Genomic DNA, 21,753 nt, shown 5'->3' with positions numbered 1-21,753 from the left:
TTAACTTCCGGGTTTAGACAATCGTTGAGCTGATCACAGTTTGATATCAGAGCAGCTGTGATGATCATAAAACCGGAAGAGGCGTCAGATGTGTAACACTCCTCTCCTTGAATGGGTTTTCTTTGTCACAGACCCGGCGGGGTGGGGGTGGGGAGGGGGATGATTGGACGTGAGCGGACCTCCACAAGGCCTCCAGCAGGAGCGAGTACCAACAGGGGAGGACAGCGCGGGATTTTGGGGGGGGGGGGGTGGCTCTAGGAGGCGCCCTCACACCGAGGTTTCTGACTGCAGCCTCATGACAAACTTGTGGCTCTTTGGGTCGATGAACTCCTCCCCGAGCCGCAGGAAGGGCAGCGGCGTGACAGTGGCCACCAAGGAGAAGTCCAGACGCCGCAGGGAGAAGACCAGACCCTGACGCAGCGCTGAAGTCACCGGCTCCTCGCTCACCAGAGTCCACTGGCGCCCCCTGCCGCTCTGCTGCTGGTACTGCATGGTGGGGCCCGGGGTGAGGTAACGCTCCAGGAAGGCCTGAGGGGGAGGATAGGAGAGGTTCATTATCACGGAAACACTGCGAAAACCTGTTTTAGTGGTAAAGTGTATCAATGTATCAAAGTAAAAATCTCATCTATGTTGATTTTACGCAACAAATACTTGCTCTTCATTCCCGGGACACATTTTCACAAACAGTTCCTAAAATCTCAGCTGAACGGGGGGTGAAGCAGCTTTCATCTCTGCTGCTCCCTCCGCCAGAAACCGTCTGCAGTTACATCTAAAATTTCAAGTGTGGTCTCAGGCTTCAGACATCCAAAGTTTTGGGGGTATTTTAGATGCCTGACTTCTTACAACCTCAGCTATTTTGGTAACGTATTAACTTTTTCTTCGCTTTTTTCAGGCAAAAATGCCAAAATTATGCTGGTATCAGCTCTTTGGAGGTGAGAATTTTCTGCCTCTCTCTGTTTTTTTCGGATTCTTAATTCGACAAAACAAGGAATTTTAAAAAATGCGACCGTTTTTTGATTTTATTTTCACGATCATTCTTTTTTATTTATCAGTGCAAGGATCAGCAAGCTATTTTGAAGCCTACGATACAATTTCAATACAATCTCACAAATACTGAATCCCTTTTATCTTTTTTTTTAAATATTAGTTATTTTCTTTTGTCTGAATCCAAGAAATGTCCGAATCAAAAACAATACAAAAAGGGCATGACACCTGAGAGTCAGAAAAAGGCAGCTCAATAAAGGTCAGGTAAAAAAAAGGTCGTCTTAGCCGTAGTGATCACAACCCCTCACCTTGGGTGTCATGTTATGTGTGATGCAGAACTGCAGGTGTGTGAGGATGCTCTCCATGCTGTGGAAGGCCTGCTGACGGGTGGTCCTCAGGTACTTCTGCATGGCTCGCGCCATCGGAGCGAAGATGGCCTGAGCCGCCTCCCGGGGATCCATCACCTCTCTCGGGTGTTTGGGGGACGAGGCGGCCTCGTCCTCGTGGAGACGCTTGATGTGTGTGAAGGCCTCTTCCACCGCCACGACCAACCTAGAGAGATGGCAATAAAAATAAAAATAAAAATAAAAAAGCATGTTGTTGTTGGCTATGTGGTTATTCATGAACAGAATGTCCTTTCAAAATACAGATTCATACGGTTGGTTAAACCAGCAGTCAGATCAGCATAATCTTAACAGTCAAATGCAAATTGTTTAATCACAACTGAGTGACTGTGGAGCTCAAAGGACAAGGAAGAGATAAACAAGATCATATCTTGGCTGTGCTCTGGTGAACACGCAGGGAAACACTTTGAAAAATTCCCCCTCAAGCGGCCAGAAGGTGTCAATACTCAATTTTGCAAATAAATAGCCTGAACGGGAATGCGGGCTTGGTTTAGCCGGAGTGTATATAGATCCATCACAAACAGCTCACATTTAACATTTAGCTCTGAAAGTCTGTAAAATTCGACAATGCACTGTATTGCAGGAGCCCCCCCCAAAAGTTTCCCAGGAGGTCCTCGGCAAACTGACGGGCCATTTGCTCCCGGTGATTTTACCAACTCAGGCGCCCATCTACCCGGGGGCACAGACTCAAGACAGGTTCGATACAGGTCAGAGCGAAACCGTCAGAATACACAAGTGGACCTGTCGTTCACGAGCACGGCAACCGTGTCAGCGTGCCTGATATCGGCAATGCGCCTTGTCGGCCAGGAAAAATTCAGTAGCAGCTGTCACCGCAACGCGCTTGCTCACTACGTTGGCGGTGCTGAGTAGAGCAAAGCGCACAGACTGGTGCTGCCGTCATTTTTACGCTTTTATCAGAGATTTGACAGTGGAGAGCGATGGCCAGGAACGAGGGAGGAGAGGGACGGGGAGTTACACACGAAAAAAAAGGTCCCCGCCCAGACTCGAATGCTTGATTCATGTGTTACTTGATTTACGTGTTACGTTGGGCAAGAGATCAGGCCTGTACAAAGACATAAATCATCTTCGAACCTCTGGCAAATTGAGACCAAAAAAAAAAAAAAATCTTGTAGCGACTGTTCAGCCTAAAACACTTTGATCATGTGTTGCCCTCTCTCCACACACGGTAGTGGTGAGTGTAGTAAGATTTCAAACTGGATTGTCTGGAAGTGTCTCTCTCTCTCTCTGTGCGCACACTCTCTCCAGTCCGTCCCCTGCGAACGCCGGTTTCATTTGTCTGCTGCTCCGTGAATCGCGCACCGCGGCGACCCCCCGCCGTCGCATTGCACTCTAAGCGGGGAGAACTTGTCTGACCTGGCCTTGCGTTTGCGGATCCGGCGGTCCATCTCGGCCTCCTCGTAGTAATACTCGTTGTGGGAGTTGTCTCTCCTCCTGGCAGCGGCGGCTATCATGGCCCGGGACTGCCCCGTGGAGTTATTGGTGGTGTTTTCTACGAGACAACGCAGGCAGGGAGAGGAATTAGTGGATGTGCCGATGCTCATGTCCGGTGAGAGCGAGAGTAAAATAATGTTCACATTTGGACTCTGGAGTAAAATTAATCTCATGCAGATCTGAGTAAAGAAAACACTTGTAAATGACCTTCGGTGAAGATTTTAACCTGCTCTAAGGTTCAGCCTCGGCATATGTCCAACAAAAGGCCACCTGGTTCTTTTGCAGACCCACAAATGACACTGAGGATTGAGGAAAATTATGAGTTACGGATTAGAAAACAGGCCTCAGCGGCGTTCGCGGGGCTGTATTTACCATCCAGGGAGTAAACCTTGAAGCCGGTCATCTTCTTCGACAGGATGGATTTGGGCAGGTTGAGCAGGGCAGGGTTGTAGACGGGGAAGTCGCTGTAATAACGGTCCAGGACCCAGACAGCTGCCCGCTGGATGCTAAAACAGGAGTGTCAATCATCACTGCCACAGTAAGTAGCGGGCAAACAGCGGCTGCTGACTGGACAAGGACAGACTCTCGACTATACACCTGCTAATGCAAGACAATAATACTGAATGGTACTGTCATTTCATATTCCGTTGTACTTTTATCTAAGCAGAGTGACTTCAAACAGGTTTATCTCCTGTTCAGATGTTTAACTCATCTTACCCATTTCTCTAATCTGGCTTCTCTGCAGCGTTTTGTATCACTGGACTTTTATATTCTTTGCCATTTTTAATACTGCAGGGAAGTATTAAAGTAAGCCAACACTTTTTTAATAAAAAAAAAAACAAAAAAAACAAAACAGGAAGAAAATTAAGAGCCCTACATATTATTTGTTAGGTAGCAACATCAAAATAGATGAAGGTCATCAGGACACAAAGCAGAAAAATAAACTTCAGTGGACTTTCTTGAATTTCTCCCGACGTATCAAATCATTTAAGGGTCATATACTGTACCAACTAGTTACGGGTGGAGTATATGAAGCAGGTCTAACTGCCTGTCTCTACACGGGAATGGATAAAAATCATCCGATGTCTAAAAAGCTACAATTAGGACACACTTGCTACGAAACGCAGAAATGCAGAGGCGCACGCGTGTGCACACGTACAGCCGACGCAAGTGCCTCCCTTTCATTTGTATTTAAGAGGAGTGTGGAGAAATCCGATGCTGGAATAAGGTGAAAAGTGAAATTCCCGATGGAACAAACTGTAACTCGTACAGTTACCTTGTAACTTGCGACTTTAATTCCTCGTCACTTGTATTTCTTTTTAAAAATAGGATGTTGGAACAGGACCTTCGACAGAGAGAAACAGGCAGCTTGATTTAACAGGACGCGTAGAGAGGCCGGATTGCTGGAAACATTTGTAATGTCTTTACCGGTTTGGTTTCATAACTCCACTGACTTGTGCGGCATGACCACTAAAGGTGCACTGGTTTCAAGAGGTTCAAGTGCCCATTTCATGGGATTCGTAACCGATATAATGGTGTTTCTGAAGGTCAACAGTTAATTCAAGCCCTTTGTCAAATCGACGACCGGACACAGAATATAACCTGATCATATTTCGTCCAAAATCTATTTTTGTATTTTTTTTCCTACATGTATAGTAACAACTTGACAAAATGTTAACCAGCTTCCAGGGTCAGTCTCACTAACCTGAGGTGGCCCACGTTGTACAACCTGCTGGCTCCGTCCGTGCTCCGGACCACCTTAAGGCAGAAGGCCGGCTGCAGGTGTCGGACCTCCAGCAGCACCAGAGCCAGGTACTGGATGAAGAGCAGGGCGTCCACCAGCGAGGCAGCGTACTCCACAATCCCCCTGTAGTCCCGCTCCCTGGGCTCCAGCACCCGCACGCCATAGAACAACCAGTACGAGGCCACGAACAGGAACACCAGCACCATCAGCAGGCAGCGGAAGACGAAGAAGCGCGGCAGGGTGGCGCGAGGAGGGCGGAGGAACAGCGCCCAGGAGGAGATGAGCAGAACCAGGAGCTTGAAGGCCAGGGAGACGTAGAGGCCCTCGCAGGGCGTGCCGCAGGGCTCCAGGGCATCGCGCCACAGGACCTGCGGGAGGATGAGGAAGGCTAAAGGCGTGACGAGGGCGAAGAAGCTCAGGCAGCCTCCCAGAGCTGGGCCAACAAAGCGCTTGCACTCCAGCGGCGTCGACTCCTCCAAATCTTTGGAGACGCGGGTCAGGTCCTCGTTCGAGATGCTGTGCTCTGAGGTGCCAGTGACGACGGTGGTGGTCTCTCCCCAGTTATCATCCTGTCAGACAGGGAGAAAGAAATTATTCATGTGTTCTGAGAGATCATTTTTACCGTCTAAAATAGTGCTAATGAAGAGAAGGACTCAAGATTTTTGATTTGAAATGCAAGAGATTAGAGTGAACAAAGAAATACAAGCTTAATATTAATATTTCTGAAGCTTTTACCAGAATATGTTTGGTCTTTTCGTGATAAAATTGATTTACCAGATCCGACTAGCGCTGAAATGATGAGCTGTTTCATCGATTAGTCGATCGACAGAAAATTAATCCACAATTATTTTTATAGTTAATTAATAAAAATGCCAAATATTCACTGATTCTAGCTTCTCAAACGTGAGGGTTTATTTATTGTATGTATTTGTTTGTTTTTTTTTAGTGCCGGCGGGTTTCTAAGACTGTTTGTGTGATAAAACAAGCAATGTGAAGACGCCATCTCGCGCTCGTGGGACATGTGACTGGCATTTTCCACTATTTTCTGACATTTTAGGCTGACAATTAAGCAAATGATCAAATAAATATTGAGAATCTATCCTGCATCAAGGCAGAAAACGGTGGTTGTTTAAATGAAAGGCTTGTGAGCAAAGTTTGGAGGAATAATCTTCAAACATTTCAACCCTACATCTCAAAAAAAAAAAGAAATTTACTGAAAAAATTTTTATTTGCTAACTTCCTCATCTAGGGCTGCCACTAACGATTAGTTTCATTATCGATTAGTCTGCTGGTTATTTTTTTTCAATCAATCGATTAATGGTTTTGTCAAAAAAATAAATAAATAAATGCCAGAAAATAGTAAGAACTGCCCTTTATAATTTTTTATAATTTTTCCAAGTGTTGTTTTGACCAACAGTCCAAAAATCGAAAGATATTCGGTTTTCATGAGTAACAAAGAAAAGAATCAAATCCTCACATTTCAGAAGCAGGAAGCACATTTATCATCTTGCTTAAAATATTTGAAAAAACAAAACAAAAACAAAAAAAAAAATTGAATTTAATTTTCTGTCAATTATTCAATCGACTAATCATTGCAGCTCTACCAACTAGCTACCTCCAGAAAAGTTCAACTGTTTCATGGAGTGACGAGAACAAATCAACCCCTCCGCATCCTCAGAATCCATGTTGTTTGTGTCCTTAGTGGCATCTGTGGCCCAGCGCTCGAGCCAGACAGGGCGACGGGTCGACTATTTAAAGAAAGACGCCTCGCCTCCTCATCCAGGAGCAAAAATGTCACCTCGGGCTCCGTAATGAAAAAATGCCTCTTCACTTAAAATACTGCCTCCTCAGTATCTTAAGACTCAAATATACAAATGTCAACACCTGCTCTTCCCCGGTGACTGACGGGACAGACGAGGATTGAAGTGAAATGACTGACAGCTCCTGAGAAACACGCTCGAGACATCAGAGGGACGCGAAAAAGACACTTCAACGGGAGAGCAATCTTCTTTAAAGGGGATCCAGCGAAAAAATAAATAAAAATAAAAATTTGGTGAGAAAATATTAATTGATCTTCTACACTTTAATAATGCCCAAAGCCTGCAGAACGTTAAGGTCGCAATCCCAGCGCGAGATCTGAAAAAGTAGCGAGAACAGACCGGGCTGAAGTTTAGAGAGTCGACTCCCATTTCTGTTGATCAAGTAGTGGGTTTAACCGGAGCTAAAAGCTTCGTCCGTGCTAGACGGAGTAGCGTGGGTAGCTCCATTGTGACAAGAGCCCGCAACCCCAGTAACGACAGCAAATTATTTTCTACCCAACAATATACTGTAGCAGACTGTGTAGTCGTTAAAAGGAGCCGGAGTACCAAACGAGGAATTTACAAAAGAAATGAACCCCTTTGGATCAATGGCTGTCGATTCCACGAACAACAGAGATCCGGGCGGCTGGCCTTTGTTTCATAGGTCGTAGTTGAATGAAAGGTGGTTTTAGGGAACGGACAAGCTTGTGGCGAGCAGTGCGACCGACCCTGTCATCTCCGCGGGTCGACTCTGCATCGAGCAGCGGCTCTCCGGGAGTCTGGATGGTGACCGATTTGTCTCCACGGCTGCTGCTGTCTCGGCTCTTGGAGCGATGACGATCCCGCCGATCCCTGGAAGACAGACACACACACATTTACTTCTTTCACTGTCCTTGTTAACAGGGTTTTGGTTTAGCATGTTCAGGGTCTTTCATAGGAGACATTAAGCAGATGTAATATAGTAACTAAATTTAAAACTTTATGTTTTTTTTTGTCCCTTTCGATTCCCAAAACATTTATCCAAAAGTCACAACGATTTGAACAAACATCTGCTTGGTCCCTACGTCCTAATACTTCTGCCTGAGCTCATAGTAATTATTACCTCATTGACTTCATTTAGAAACACTGAATGGAAATGTTAAAAACTTGAATCTCTGGGAGGATTAGTTGGAGCCCAGCCACCACCAACATCTTCAAGTCCCAGGTTGGGATCTTAGAAAGAACGAATGCAGAGTGCTCCTGACGAGGGAAATATCTATTACTTTTTTTCCTGGACACTGTGGACACAAGTGAGACACCAGATCCAGATCGGAATGCGTTTCCCCCTTTGCAGCGACAGCTACCTCTAATTAAAGTGCAGCGCTCGAAATCGTCATCCCGATGTGTGTTACTGCCTCTGTGGGGAAGCGACCACCATCGTCTAGTCCCCCGGCCTCCCAGCTCCCTCCCACCCATACACTGCACTATGGCTTGATGTAACTACAATCACGTTACAAATCCAACCACTGCATCGTTATAACGATTATCATTTTTAATTACAAGTAACATGTACTTAATTTAGGAACATGTTAATAAGGGCAGGAAATTCTTGTTGATAATCTAATTAAACCATGTCATGGATCTCAGGAAGTGCGATGTATAATGTTATACTTGGTGCTAACATTCAAACCTGTGGGAAAGCAATATTTCATCCTCTGGCGTGACCTTGTTTGGGAACTTCGACCCACATGGCACCAACACTAGGGAACACCGAAATAACCTGAATGGTTGTCGCTAAAATGCCAGCAGGAGAAGGACGAGGCCGACAGTATCTCGCCTTATGTACGTGACCCACCTGTGCTTGCGGGAGCTTCGGGAGTGGGAGGACTTGTATGAGTAGCCCGAGTACTGCGACTCGTTGTCCATGTCTCGGGTTGGCGGTGAGCGGGCTTTGCGAGCCCCGCCTCCTCCTCCTCCCCCCGTGCCGCGCCGCTCGCCGACTCCTCCCAGCTGGCTCTTGCGCTCGGAGATGGACTTGGTGGAGAGAGCCAGGGGCAGCTTGAGCAGGTCAACCTTGCTCCTGAGGGAATCTATCTTGGAGGCCGACGAGGAGGGAGCAGGAGAAGGGAGGCGGGGGAGCGGGGGAGGCTACGGAGAGGACAGGGAGGGGAGGACGACGGGCGGGAGAGGATGGTGGGTAGGGGAGCCGCGGCAGGGGAAAGCTGAGATGGCTGGGATCTGAAAGAGAGACAGTTGGTTGAAACTTTTGGAAAACTGTGGCCTGTTTCACATCAGTATCTGCTGTGGATCACATTACCGCCGTACATATTTTTTAAATCTGCTCTAGATTATGGTGCTAACGCTGTACATGCATGCAACAGCCTCATTTCGAATGACGCCGAAATCCTCGTCAGTCTCAAGTTACACGTCGAGCGAACGGGCTTCAGTAAAATTACAGAAGAGGGTTCGTGCGTATCCTTTCATCTATAGCAAGCCATTCTTGGCGAACTTCCTGCTTCGTTTCTCTAAATGCTAATCACACCCGACCATCTAGATGGATTCACTTCAGGGTCCCCAGGGTCTATTCTGAACCTTGCAAAACTTCCTTTTCATATCATGCATCCTGTTCTTGCTATAATCAACGAGATAAACATCGGTTGGAAGCGCTCCCTTCATATCTGGCATTCAAATAGCACATTTAACAAAACAAAAAAAAAGTTAAATAGTATTGTAATCACGAGACTATGTAACTGTTGAAGGAGGAAAAAAAACAGTCCTCCTCATTACAAATGAAAAGTTCAATTCATAAACAGTAAGACACACCTTCGCTCACTTCAACACACTCAGCCTGACTCGTTCTGGTGGTGAATATTAGCAAACTCTAGACAGAAGCAGCTTTTTGTAACTGACATTGCTGAGTCCGTTCACTTACGCTGTGACTCCTTTCTACTTGTGCGACTTATTACTTGATTACAGGATGAAATCATCCTCTAGGTGATGAAACCGAGGAATTCTTCTGTTGATCAAGCGACCGTTTCAGCATTTAACTTATGGATACAACTTACACAAACTGCATATGGGTCTTACCCCACATCGCCAACATACTGGGCTGATGCTGTCATTTGACTAGATATTGTCCAGTCATGCCACTTGAGTCACCACTGATCTGCCGGAGAAATAAACTCTGCAGAGATCATTGCGCGGTTTCTCTCTTAGTTTGACTGTTCAGTGGTGTTTTTATATGTATATCTTTATCCTGGGCGTAAATTAGGGTTGAATCTAAGGTTTGTTTTACTCATTGATTAATCTGTCGATCATTTTTTTCAAATATATGAACAGCTTTTGTCTGTGAAATGTAAAAAGTTATAAAGAAATACCCATCACAACCTCCCGGAGCACAAGCTGATGTCTTCATATTGCCTGTTTTGTCCAACCAATAGTCCAAAATCCAAATATATTCAGTTTACAGTGAAATGAAACAGAGAAAAGCAGCCAATCCTCGCAATGTCGGCGCTAGAACCAGCAAAATGTTTGGCATTTTCTGACATCAATCGGGCAACAGTTTCAACCCTGGTTTAAATGAAAACTTTTGATGGATCATAAGGATCTTAATGTTTCCAACCTGCCAAGAAGAAAACTGTGAGAGAATCACTAAAAAAGAAAAAAAGAAAAAGACAATTTGACTGAAAATTTTCCAGTTTAGAGAAACATTAGCACAAAAAAAAAATTCCCTCAAAGACCATCAGGATCAGGTTTCAGGAAGGTACACCAGTCAAACATGCATATCACTCAGCCCTTTAAATTAAGAGTCCATGTATGTGGCTGTTGTGGGAGTCAAAACCTCTCACCCGGGCCCGCTGAGTGCTGTGATCTATCGACCGAGTGACGCTTAAACACACTGACCCACTAAACTGAAGCTTTAGTTTCAGCTGTGTGCTTAGACCAGGTCTTCCAGGTCTCGGCCGAGGTTAATCATCACACGACTCGTATCTCCTCTCGCTGAGGAGCGAGCTTTAGCCGCCGTTAGCTCGGACACAATGGCGGCCATATTGGATTACTGTGTTTTCGCAAAACTTGTTTGCCCTCTCCCTCCCTCTCGCCGTCTCACATTCCCTCCCACACTCCCTTCATCCCCCGGGAAACGGGGGCCTCTCCGCTGCCATGGCGATGAAAGAGGGTGTTCAGCTGGAGGGGGATTGGAGGTTGACAGTTGCCGTGGAGACCTGACCTCGCGCCGCCCTCTGCCACTCTGTTCTCCACGCTGCCGAAAAATTCGCCAAAATAAAAGTGTTGGCATGACGGATGTTGGACTGTCATATGGTGGTTAATTGATAAAGGGAGGGTGTGGCTCACTGGCTTTGACTGGACCTCTGAGGGGAAATGAAAGGGGACGTTAGCTGCCACCACCTTCTTTACCGGCTCCTGATTTGACTTGATGTGGCTTTTATGCTCCATTCACACCATTGTCTCCTAAAATCCTCTTTCCTTCAAGCCAAATACTGTATGACGACCAGGCTGTCTGTGGGATTTCTGTGAGTTTTATCCACATCATGCAAACCACTCCCTCCTTTGTTTTACAGTCTTTCACTCATATTTTTCCTTAAGAGGGAGTGCCCCTCATCCAGTGCCCAAAAATGCACTAACTTTTACCAGACCAGAGAAGATTTTGCAGCCCTGCAGCCATGTGTAAAATCTCAACAACATGCTTATTCCAAACCACAAAACTCCACTGACTAACAGCCTCTTCCTGGTGCATCATCATAAATGTTTTTCTTTAGTAATTGCAGAGAAATGAGCATCTTGTTCGCCGAGTTGCGCTGTGCTCTTCCGTCCGCATGATACCCGCGTGCAACAGAGAGGGGTCTGCCGCCGTAAGGTCACGCAACGTAAGCCACCTCTTATTTTAGATGATGCAGAATTTGCATCATCGAGGTTCACGCTCAGCCTTCCTCAAAAGCTTTGAAGAATCTAAAAGAGCAGATAGCTGCTACAGATTCACACGGAGGAGCGAAAAGGCGAAAAAAAAAACATGTGGACAGTAAGTGGAGAAGACATAAAGATTCCCAGACAAACCACATTTTTTTTGACTGGCAATAGACTAAATCTAAACAATGTTTTTATCTCCCGGTTGTGGAAGTTTAGCTGGAACTTGCCTCCCAGACAGAGAAATGTTGTCCAAAATAACAATCTGAACTCATCATTGGCCTTACCGTTTAGCCTGCCAGCTTCGAAAAATAACAATTAAGCTATTACAGTAATACGGTCCGTACTTCGAAAAAATTACACCGCAACATGAGTCTTTCCAGAATGACTCATTTTTAAAATCATACGCGAAACGATGAAAAACTTGTGTTTTTTGTTTCCACGTCACGATGATTGCCACGATGACTCTTACATATATCAGTCTTCTCTCTGTGGCACCGAACGTCTTTACAGGCCGCAAACAAAAGACAAACAAGAAGAGTCTCCGTCTCATTAGCTAAGGCAACCATAGCGAAAGCCGTGCAGGGCCCATATTTATAAAAGGCCTTAGAGAGCAATTAAAAAGGACCAAGAATAGAAGTCTAAATCCCCGCTATTGACTGCCAAAAGGTGCAAGACAAACATATTCGACTGAGCAAATATTGCAGCGATAACTTTAAAGTTTGTCGTGAGGGCGGCACTAAAAGGAAAAGTCCTTAAAACCGAAAAGGGCTTATCACCTTAGATTATGAGAAATCTTGTGTGAAACGTTAATACATCAGCCAAGTGTGGGTGTAGTGGTCGGAGTTCGCCCCACGCGGAGCAGCAACGTGCACAGGACAATGTCAGGGTGATCTGCCCCGTTAGGTTTCCCCCCGCACAGCCGGAAATTGCGGCCCACTGGCGGCACAACAGGTAAGGTCAGGGGGTGCACCAAAGCCAAAAGGATCCACTCTTTGGGGGGGGGGGGACCATGCACATGCACAGGAAATCTCAAACATGTTTTGCAAATGTTTCATGAGATGCAGAAGGATGGTCAAAGGTTTAGGTCATGGACGACGGTAGCGTCAGATGAAAATCAGGAGGTTCGCCTCTGAGGACCATGAACATCTATGCCAACTCTAATGGCGATTTGACCGGTACTTGTGAAGTTATCTGCTGAGGTTTTACTCGGCAACTTGTCGGTTTAACGTAGTAATCCCGCTTCCTGAGTCAAAGACAGAGACCAGCGGACCCCGCTCAAAAGGCCTTGTACTAACAAAGCACATATACAAACGTAGCTACCACGACAGCGCGGCGTTCAGTATTTTCCATCATTCATTTTCTGACGAAATGTTCACCCCCTCTCTGCCGTTGTACTCGCTTGTCCTAAACTTGACTCGTGTACTACTTCTTCAGATTTCGCACATTTCTGCCAATAACTTGGCGCTGCACCGAGATAGGACACCAACTTTATGCTTTTAATCAAAGGTGTGTGTGTGTGTGTGTAAGGGCCTATGAACTGACCTCAGCACAGAGCAACAGGAGCAACACAGTAATTACCACAGCATCATCTTGATATTGATGTGTTATGATATACGCTGAAGTAAGAAAATCCACATAGTAACGACTCAGATTCATTATCACCACACTGGTTCACACGATGATATTGTGTTCACGGTATGAGAGTTTGGCCATAACAAAAGAATGGCGAGACGGATAGTAAGGAGCTATCAACATACCGTACACACACACACACACACACACACACACACACACACACACAAAGACCGTTTTAACTACTTTCGGACACTATCTTATTCAGTCAAAACACAACTTAATGCTGTTGTTGCTGCCGTGGTCCAAGAAAATCTGCTTTCCTTCAAGTTCAAGTCTGAATTTGTCTCTGAACGACCGCTGACCTTCACTGTAAACTAAAGGCTTCACGATGAAGCTCTTCTTGTTTTCCCTCCCAAGGAGTGACGTCGACTTTTAGCATTGACCTTTCAATGATGGATGTTTGGCCTCTTATGCACATAATGAGATACATATGCTAGCCTGTCTTAGCCAGGCAGGGCTGGTTGATAATGACCTAAACTTTTCATCATATTAAAGTAAAATATTTACAACCATAATGATAAATTTAACTTATAAATGTAACTTACTTTGATTATCAGTGCACGGTTTGCTTGTTGTGATTCCTGATGGGACCATTTGACTCCTGGACTGGATTTTCAGCTGGTCTGATTGGCTGAACTCCTGTTAGGATGTCACCAGTGCCGTGGCTTTTATATTGATCATAAGGGATTAATGCACGGGAAAATTGTCCTGTGAGTAAATTCAGGGTTTCCACGAGTCTCATAATGTCTGCAGTTCAATTGATTTTTGTCCAAACCTTTGGCCTTACTTGTCAAAAACGGAGGATAAAACATAACTACAGCCCCCCGTGGATGCCTTTACCCTGAGCGCCGAGGCTCCAAGTTTCTTTTCCGGAGCTGTATCCCCGACCCTTACGCTTTGAAATGAGCCTGTCCGTTAAACTGCCCCGACTCTCTGGCGGCCTGTGTAGCGCGAGTATGACAGAACACTTGATCTACAAAGGTGTGGTCCAGTGGCGAGGTGGGTAAGGTTTCCTATTCATCCCAGCGTCCTATGGCCTACTTAATGAACCACACCAGGACTCTTCTCATCCACCTCAGTCAGAGGCATTAACCTCGAGCAAAACCTCGAGTATTCAAAGGTCTAACCTGCGCAGAAGTGAAAACTAAAGCCTGCGCAGCTATTGTTCCCAGGTCGCCATTGTTAACCAAACAGAAGTGTGATTCTTGAGGTTATTTCAGAATGGATTTCTTATTATTATTATTTAAAAGAAAATAAACACACACACACACACAACTCATTCACTTCTCCCAGCCCTGCTTCAAAGTGAAAGTCCGATCTCTAAAAAAAGAAAATGGCCCATGTTCACTTAGGTCTTGACTGAATTCAACAACAGGCCACTCCAGTACTCTGTGTGTGTGTGTGTGTGTGTGTGTGTGTGTGTGTGGTCTGAGATTAAACAGTAAGGATGTTGGGCTTCAGGCCTACCGGTGCTGTGGTTGAGCGATTTTATGGCTTGAGCCAAAAGGGAGTGTAAAACCATTTCACATCATTAACTGATGGCAAAGATAAGTGTTTTCTGTACTATGGAACACGTTCACTACAAAAAAAAAAAAATACAAATTTTGCCAGACACTTGCTTCCGTGTCTTAGATGTTGCGTAAAACAACCTCTGTAAAGAGCTGTGGCCAATTCTTTGAAACCCAGAGGTCACGAGTCCAAAGTCCTACACCGCAATCCCACCCACCAATGAAATCTCTGCATATCTTATTTATTCATTTACCTTCTTAAGTAATACTCTCTGCAAGTTTCATCTCTCCGGTGGAGTCAACCAACTGCTTTCGGTTCCAATAACTTGCCTAGCCCAAGCCCAACCTAACTTAGTCTGAAGAAAAATCAGAATCCGTCACGTGCAAAACGCGTATCATCATTAAATGTGAATTTCTCGTGCTCATATTACCGAACCTCCCAGATTCCCAGGTATGAATATTAATGTCTATCCGAGCTACTGTTATTTAATCTCTTCCACAAGTTCTGACGTACAGTGGTTGGAAAAACAAAGCAGTTTTTCTCCACTTAATCTGACCGAATCTTTAACACTCACCCTCCTCCACGATTCTGAAATCATGGATTCATTTCTTTTTTTAATCCTTCCGACTTCTTCTCAAAACGCTTATACGTGAGTTCATCTGTGGCCCGTGTTTCTAATCTAGGACCGTGAAGATGTTGCTAAGTCCAAAAGAGGCCAGTAAGTTTGTCGATTCGTTCAAAGCTTATGACAATGACTAATGAAACCAACCAAAATTTATCGAGAACTTTGCCACCAACATGCAGCCCGAGTACAGGTCGTTGTAAACAAGCAGACCGAGCTGCAGGATTTTACAGCCTCTACTTTCCCAAAGGCAAAAAATGAATAAATAAATAAAAATTAAAGAAAAAAAAAAATCAAGCTGCCATCAAACAGTTCGAGCTGCTGGCACTGAGACAGCAGCTGTCAGGGTGGAAAAGCAATCTGGGCCATCTCTGCAATGACCAGCTCTATTCAACAGCCATTTGAGGCCTGATACACCAACTGTGAAAATAAGCGTGCACACACCCAGGCTCTGGCAGGGGAAGAGGCTCATCAGTGTACCAGGGCCACACACACACACACACACACACACACACACACACACACACACACACACACACACACAGGGCTGACCACCACACGCTGCTGGCTGCCACGGCATCAGTAAAACCAGCGGAAAAAACAAGACAACTGCTACTGTCAGCCTTCGTGCTCACATGGCCGGCAAACCGGAGCAGGTGTGTGTGTGTGTGTGTGTGTGTGTGTGTGTGTGTGTGTGTTTGTGTTTGTACAAATCTAACAGGGTGTGGTTGGATCAACAAGCCTGCCCTCTGCTCAGCGCTGTGATTCAAAGAGACTCCTGCACACAATCTGTCCTCATCTCCCAACAAAGTATTGCAGAGACAGGAAGTGGCCCAATGAGCTGAGATAAGATTGATGTGGCTCCGATAAAAGAGTCGAGCTGCTTGACCCCCAAAGCCACATGCCGCTGTCCTGACCATCGGACATTTTATCTGTTACGGATTGGTCTGCTGATTTTTTTCTCGATCAATCCTTTGGGTCTATAAAATATCAGAAAATAGTGAAATATGCCCATTGCAGGTTCCCAGAAATCAAAGTTGAGGTCTTCAAATTGCTCGTCTTGTCTGTCCAACTGTCCAAAACCCAAAGATAATGAGTTTACTATCATAGCACGAAAAACCAGCAAATATTCACATTAGAGAAGCTGGAACCGGGGAAATACTTGACATTTTCACTATGGAAATCGATGATCAATTTTCTGTTGATTGTCCGATCAATGAATCAACTGATCGTTTCAGTCCTAAACGCGTTAAAGGGTCGGTTTGTCCGTTCCCCCAAATTACTAACAACATATTCTTCCCCACTCACCCCTCTAGTTGTCTAACTAGCCATTCAGATTGTCTTATGTGCCCGGGTTTTGAGATTCCTACCCTCAACCCGACACAACGCGGGCAAATGAAATCGTACATGTGGTGCTCAAAGCGTTTGAATAACATTTGAAAAACTCAACAACAACAACAACAACAAGGTGTCCTTCAAGGAACCGTGTCCCGGTCGTGCGAGATGATCCACAGATGTAAAAGACAACAGTTTTCACTGGGAACTATTTTCTCCCCGAGGCAGGAAGCAGTGGAAACTGTCCACGCACAGGGATCGTTCATCTTAACCAGAATCCACTGATGTTTGCAATTAAGTCGCTTAACCGGCACTGACTGGCAACGACTCTGACGATCGATTAATCGTTTAAGTCCTACATTTGGGCCAAAATGTCAAAGATTTGCTGGTTCCATCTTCTCAAATTTGATGATGTGCCCTTTGTTTTCCCCCCTGTTTTAAATCACTCTACACTAAATGTCTTTGGACTGTTCGTTGGACATAACAAGACTTTACAGTCAGTCCGCTTGCGTTGGCCATATTTCACAGATGACTTGACGAACAGGAAAAAAAAAAAAAAACAATGGTCGGTTTAACAGACAACATTCAACTGTAATCATCAGTTGCGTTCCTACTTCTGCCCGTCAACGGTGCCATACGACTGATGACAGGTTTTATTGTCGCCCTTTCTGTGCTTGCACACCTCTAGCTTCCAGCGTTTAGGTCCTAGTTCATGTTCCTCCTTCAGCCCGGACACTGGACCCTGATGGCGTCCGGTGGCCTGTGAAAACACCAGGGACGATGGCTGAAACACGCCCAGGACTTGCTTATAATCCAAGCCACACTGGTGCGAGAATGGAAGGAGGTCTACGCTCGGTTCTTGGGCGGACTGGGTCTCTCAACATTAAGCTGGACGGGCTGACCGGAGCGGGGTGCTGAAAGGACCGGTTGATTGAGAGAAACTCAACTGTCAACTATCTAAATAACTGATTCATAGTCGAAGTCGTTTATTGAGCAATAACAAAAAACACACAAAAAAAGGGCCAAACATTTGCTGGATCCAGCTGCTCAAATGTGAGGACGTCTGCTTTGTACCATTGGAAAGTTTTCACATGTTTGGGTGTGGGGCAGGACAAGCCATTTCTACGAATAGCACAGGAACTTGTCACTATTTTCCTGACATTTTTACGGATTCACGAAAAGACAGGCCGGTCGGTGCGGGGCCCAGTGGGCACTAAACATGCACTGAACTCAAAAGACTCACAGCGGTGCTCTTCCTACAGGCTGCTCCCAAAAGCATGTGCGTCAACAGAAAACCTTTACAGTGCACCAGCTTTACATAATGGGCATTTCTTAGTCTACTATGGCATCGCTGTACGACTCCTGTTACACTCTGTTTACTTTATGGCCTTTTTTTTTTTTTTAATGTCCTGTCACTGTAACATGGCCCCCACTGGATGCAGTTTACAGTCAACTCACATCCGAACTCTCTCATTTTTTCCACTGTGAATTTTGGGAACTGAACGCAGCCGGTGGGTCTTATAAAAGTCCCCCCCGGTGGAAGCGGAGGTCCCCGGGGGGGAAGGGGGGGCCCGGGGGCCCGGAGGTCCCCCCCCCCCACGCCGCTGACGGCAACATTTCGCTCGTTCTGCTTCGAATCCGTGCGTTCGGAAACGGCGCCGACGACGCGGGGAGCTGCTCGGACACAGTTTTAGCAGCAGCCCGGGGGGGCTGCGGTAACGCGGACTCCGAAGAGTCGAGCCACGTTAATAATTCAACCGTGTTGCACAAGCACAATAGGCTACCGGAAAAACAAAACAAAAAAAAAAGCTTGACTTACTGCGAGCAGCCGGGAGCATTTGAGTTGTGCGACCTACGAAAACGGGAGAAAAGGAAGAAAAAGGAAAACGGGAGAGGAGGGTGTCGTAGCAAGGCAGGACAATGGGAGACTCCCAGGCCCCACCGGTCGCGTCCTGATGCCAAATGATCCAAGTGCTCGTTCCCTTTCTTCTTCTCCCTTTCCTTTTTTTTTTTTTTTTTTTTTCCCAGACGGGACGCCCTCGCAGCGAAATGAATGGACGCACTCAGATTCCCACCGGTCCTTCACCGGGGGAGAAAATTCAAAACCCTTCGGCCTCGAATCAAACTGGACGCGCTTGTTCCTCCCAGACGCATCACTCCCCGAAGCCCCTTTCCTTTTTTTTTTTTTTTTTTTAATGCTCTAGTAACATTTTATAAACACAGCAATCCTCCTCCCACGTTTAAAAAAAAAAAAAAAAAAGCATCGGTCCGGAGAGCTACGTGGCCTCGGTGAGAACAACAATAGGGCCAATGAGGGTCCTAAACTTCCCTGCGGTTTCGGGGAGAAAAAAAAAAAAAAAAAAAGGCGACCATCGCGTCCTCCCGACTATTGTTTGGGGAAACCGGAGATCTCCGGCGCCCCAAATCCTCCCCTCTCTCTCGGCAGCGCACAAGCAGCCGTACCCGCCACCGGCAGCAGCATTTCAAGACATTTTCCACAGACCCAACCACCAAAAAAAAAAAAAAAAATTACAAAAAAAATAATAATACTACTACTTACTTAATCCGGATCGTCCATTCAGGTATTTTCACACTTTCCACTTTCTTTCCACTCAGCCGTAGCAGCGTGCGCCCCGCCTCCGCTCCACTTTGGCCCCTCCTCTCCTCCCCCCTCAGGGGGGTGGGTGGGTGGGTGGAGGGGTGGAGGGGGAGGAAGAGGAGGAGGAGGAGGAGGAGGGGGGCCGCAAGGCCTGTGAAACCGTGTGGTTCAGTCACAACACATGTTGCAGTGATATTTTCTGGACTGGACAGCGGTGAGAGTCGCTAGGCAAGTGGTTTACCCTCAGAGACCACCGTCATCACGCGCTCTGAGGTCTGGCCATGAGGGGACCTGCAGCCTTTAAGAAAACCTCTTGATACAAAGTTTGGATACAAGAACCACTTCCTGAACCAAATGAATCTCCCATAAAGTCATTTATTTTCTGTGATAGTGGCAGGCTACGTGTACCATAGATCAGTGGGGTTTTCATTTTCATATGTCATATATTTCATTCACCTCACTTTCACATTTCTGTATCCTATCTCGCAACTATGATACGTGTCTGTGAGTAGATCTTAATTTCATCTGTTTCACTGTACATTGTTTCCTCACTTTTGCTCTTTTTCGTCTGCATTGCATCTGTGGAGCAAATGCCAAGACGCCTTTGTTTTTTGTATGCTTGCATACCTGGTTAATAAAAAACAAAAAACAAAAAAACCCACCAAGATTTAGAGGAAGCCTTTCCTTGTGAGTGCGCCGACCACTGCTGTAGGTTAAAGGGTGGTTTCTAATCATGTCCTCCCCTCTCTTATAATCACAGGACAAACTCCAGCTAAGGATAAAAAAATCAACACCAAAAGGCCTTAGTGTCATCCCTTTCTACAAATGTAACTTAATTACTAGTAACTTGATGGTTTACTCTGCACCATGATCAAATAATTCAAGCTTCCAAATATTGAACTGCATTCGACTCCAAATGACCCTCAACTATGCCTGAATACGTTTATTCTACAAGCTGCCACGGACTCTGCACATCTGTGTGCACGTTACATCGAAGCATATTTATTCAGCTGTCCGACGCACTGTACTACTCTGTTTTCAAATACTTTACCTCAACATCCGCATCCGTACAATGTCCATATAAACATTTTGCTTTGCATCTTGATCCCCCACTATGAACAGATTTTTTCTTACTTTGGCTGTTTTCTTTTTTTTTCCTTTTGCCATTAAAAAAAAATAAAAGTTGTACTTTTTCTCTGTGTAATGATACTTGCACTATGCACAGTCTATGGAGATGGTGACTGAGCATTTCACTGCACACCGTACCGTATGACTGTTTATGTGATGAATCAGTCTTTATATCTCTTTTATGGCTCAAAACAACGATTGTAGCTTTTAATTATTTCGGAAAAAGGCAGAACCATTGTCCCTTTTTTTCAGATTACTGATGAAATATTACCATTTGATCAAATACATTCACAGAATAACTTGTAGAGGCCTGAATGTTTCATCAAGAATACAGAGGAAAACTTACAAAGAGGCCCGTGTCCGAATAACATGTTTCATGTATGAATCAAGCATGGAAATGAAAATAACTTTTGACTCTCCACAGTATTTCTCTGCATAACCAGGCTGATTTCTCACTGTAAAACAAACTCAATAGACCTCAACGATGCCAGCCCCCTAAAAAAAAACAAAAAACAAAAAACTTAAGTTATTGTTCCTTGTGGTAAAAGAAATTAGCAAGCACTTGCACAGCTCTTGGATGGTTGCTTATTCTCTATTAAAGGAGGCTGATATCACGCTTGCGGTGCTCTGACGAAGGCTGGTTTGCCAAAATTTGTCAGCATGATAAGCCGAGGCCATAGTACTCTCATTTTTTGGTGTTTATGGAGTGCTGCTATCCCAGTTCATACGTGCTTCGTTCATGACATAAGCTCTTTTGGCTGACACACGTCTTAAATTTCATCTCTTTATTTTCTGTTTTTTCAGTGTAAGTCAAAACCACTAAAAAAAGAAAAAAGAAAAAAAAAAAACTGGAAATGAAGCAATGTTTATTTCCTCATCAAGGCATCACAATTGGTCATCGATTCCAGCCATTCAATGAACACCCATCAACAAAATTAAAACCTCTTGTGTGTCATCGCAATTTTTTTTTTTTTTCCAGACGTCATCGTTAAAAGAAACCTTGTGAAAAAGGTACGAACCAAAAGGAGTGCACAGCCAGAGTACCAGCACATTGTCACTGTCAAAACGTAAGATTTTCTGACTGGGTTTGAAGATTTTGGCAGCTGATCGATATGTAGTGAAGTGTTTGTCAGCAACTCCAGACTCCAGTATATTTGGGGAAATTCTTCTCCTCCACACACATATCACAATATGTGAAATTGCAGTGGGCCTACAGCTACATTCAAGTGTAGTTATACAGTATGTGTACTGGGATTGAATGACAGAAATATTTTTGATCATTTTTCTAAAATTCTCACGGTTTTTGTCAATTTCCGGCGCCTAGAACTTATCAAAATACCTCACCACACATTTTCCAGATTTTTTCAAAACCCTGAATTTAATTTTTACTACTTGTTCACTGACTCAAAAAGTGGTTTCTTATCATTAGAACTGAGTGATAAGTTAACTACATGACAGAGAAGACAGCTACAGTATTGCACCATCGCAATCCTCATATAAAGCTCACACACACACACACACACACACACACACACGCAAACACTCTCACACGTAATTGTTCGTACACACGGAATCACGCCGTCACTTGCTGACACACTCAGTCACATTTACATGTTCACAGTCACACACACACGCAC

At 45.1% G+C, this 21,753-nt stretch overlaps 1 protein-coding gene across 1 annotated transcript; it reads right to left on the bottom strand.

Annotated features, from left to right (window-relative positions):
- Nucleotides 1-267: 267 nt before the first annotated feature.
- On the bottom strand, nt 268-8,509 carry LOC120798652 (vang-like protein 2). The gene is made up of 7 exons (XM_040143101.1): nt 8,218-8,509; nt 7,112-7,235; nt 4,546-5,153; nt 3,213-3,346; nt 2,763-2,898; nt 1,293-1,536; nt 268-528 (listed from the first exon to the last, which is right to left on the bottom strand). The coding sequence occupies exons 1-7, from the start codon at nt 8,286-8,288 to the stop codon at nt 268-270; spliced, it is 1,578 nt and encodes a 525-aa protein (XP_039999035.1). The 5' UTR covers nt 8,289-8,509.
- Nucleotides 8,510-21,753: the final 13,244 nt, after the last annotated feature.

This window comes from Xiphias gladius, chromosome 14 (assembly GCF_016859285.1).
Source record: "Xiphias gladius isolate SHS-SW01 ecotype Sanya breed wild chromosome 14, ASM1685928v1, whole genome shotgun sequence".
Taxonomy (NCBI): domain Eukaryota; kingdom Metazoa; phylum Chordata; class Actinopteri; order Istiophoriformes; family Xiphiidae; genus Xiphias; species Xiphias gladius.
Note: the sequence above shows the minus strand (reverse complement) of the source record. Positions and strands in the feature narration are given on the sequence as shown.

Coding starts and splice junctions, on each gene's coding strand:
- LOC120798652 (XM_040143101.1), bottom strand. CDS start 8,288: ATGGACAACGAGTCGCAGTACTCGGGCTACTCATACAAGTCCTCCCAC. Junction 7,236..8,217: donor CGAAGCTCCCGCAAGCACAG/GTGGGTCACGTA, acceptor TCTGTCTTCCAG/GGATCGGCGGGATCGTCATC. Junction 1,537..2,762: donor ATCCGCAAACGCAAGGCCAG/GTCAGACAAGTT, acceptor CCATCTCTCTAG/GTTGGTCGTGGCGGTGGAAG.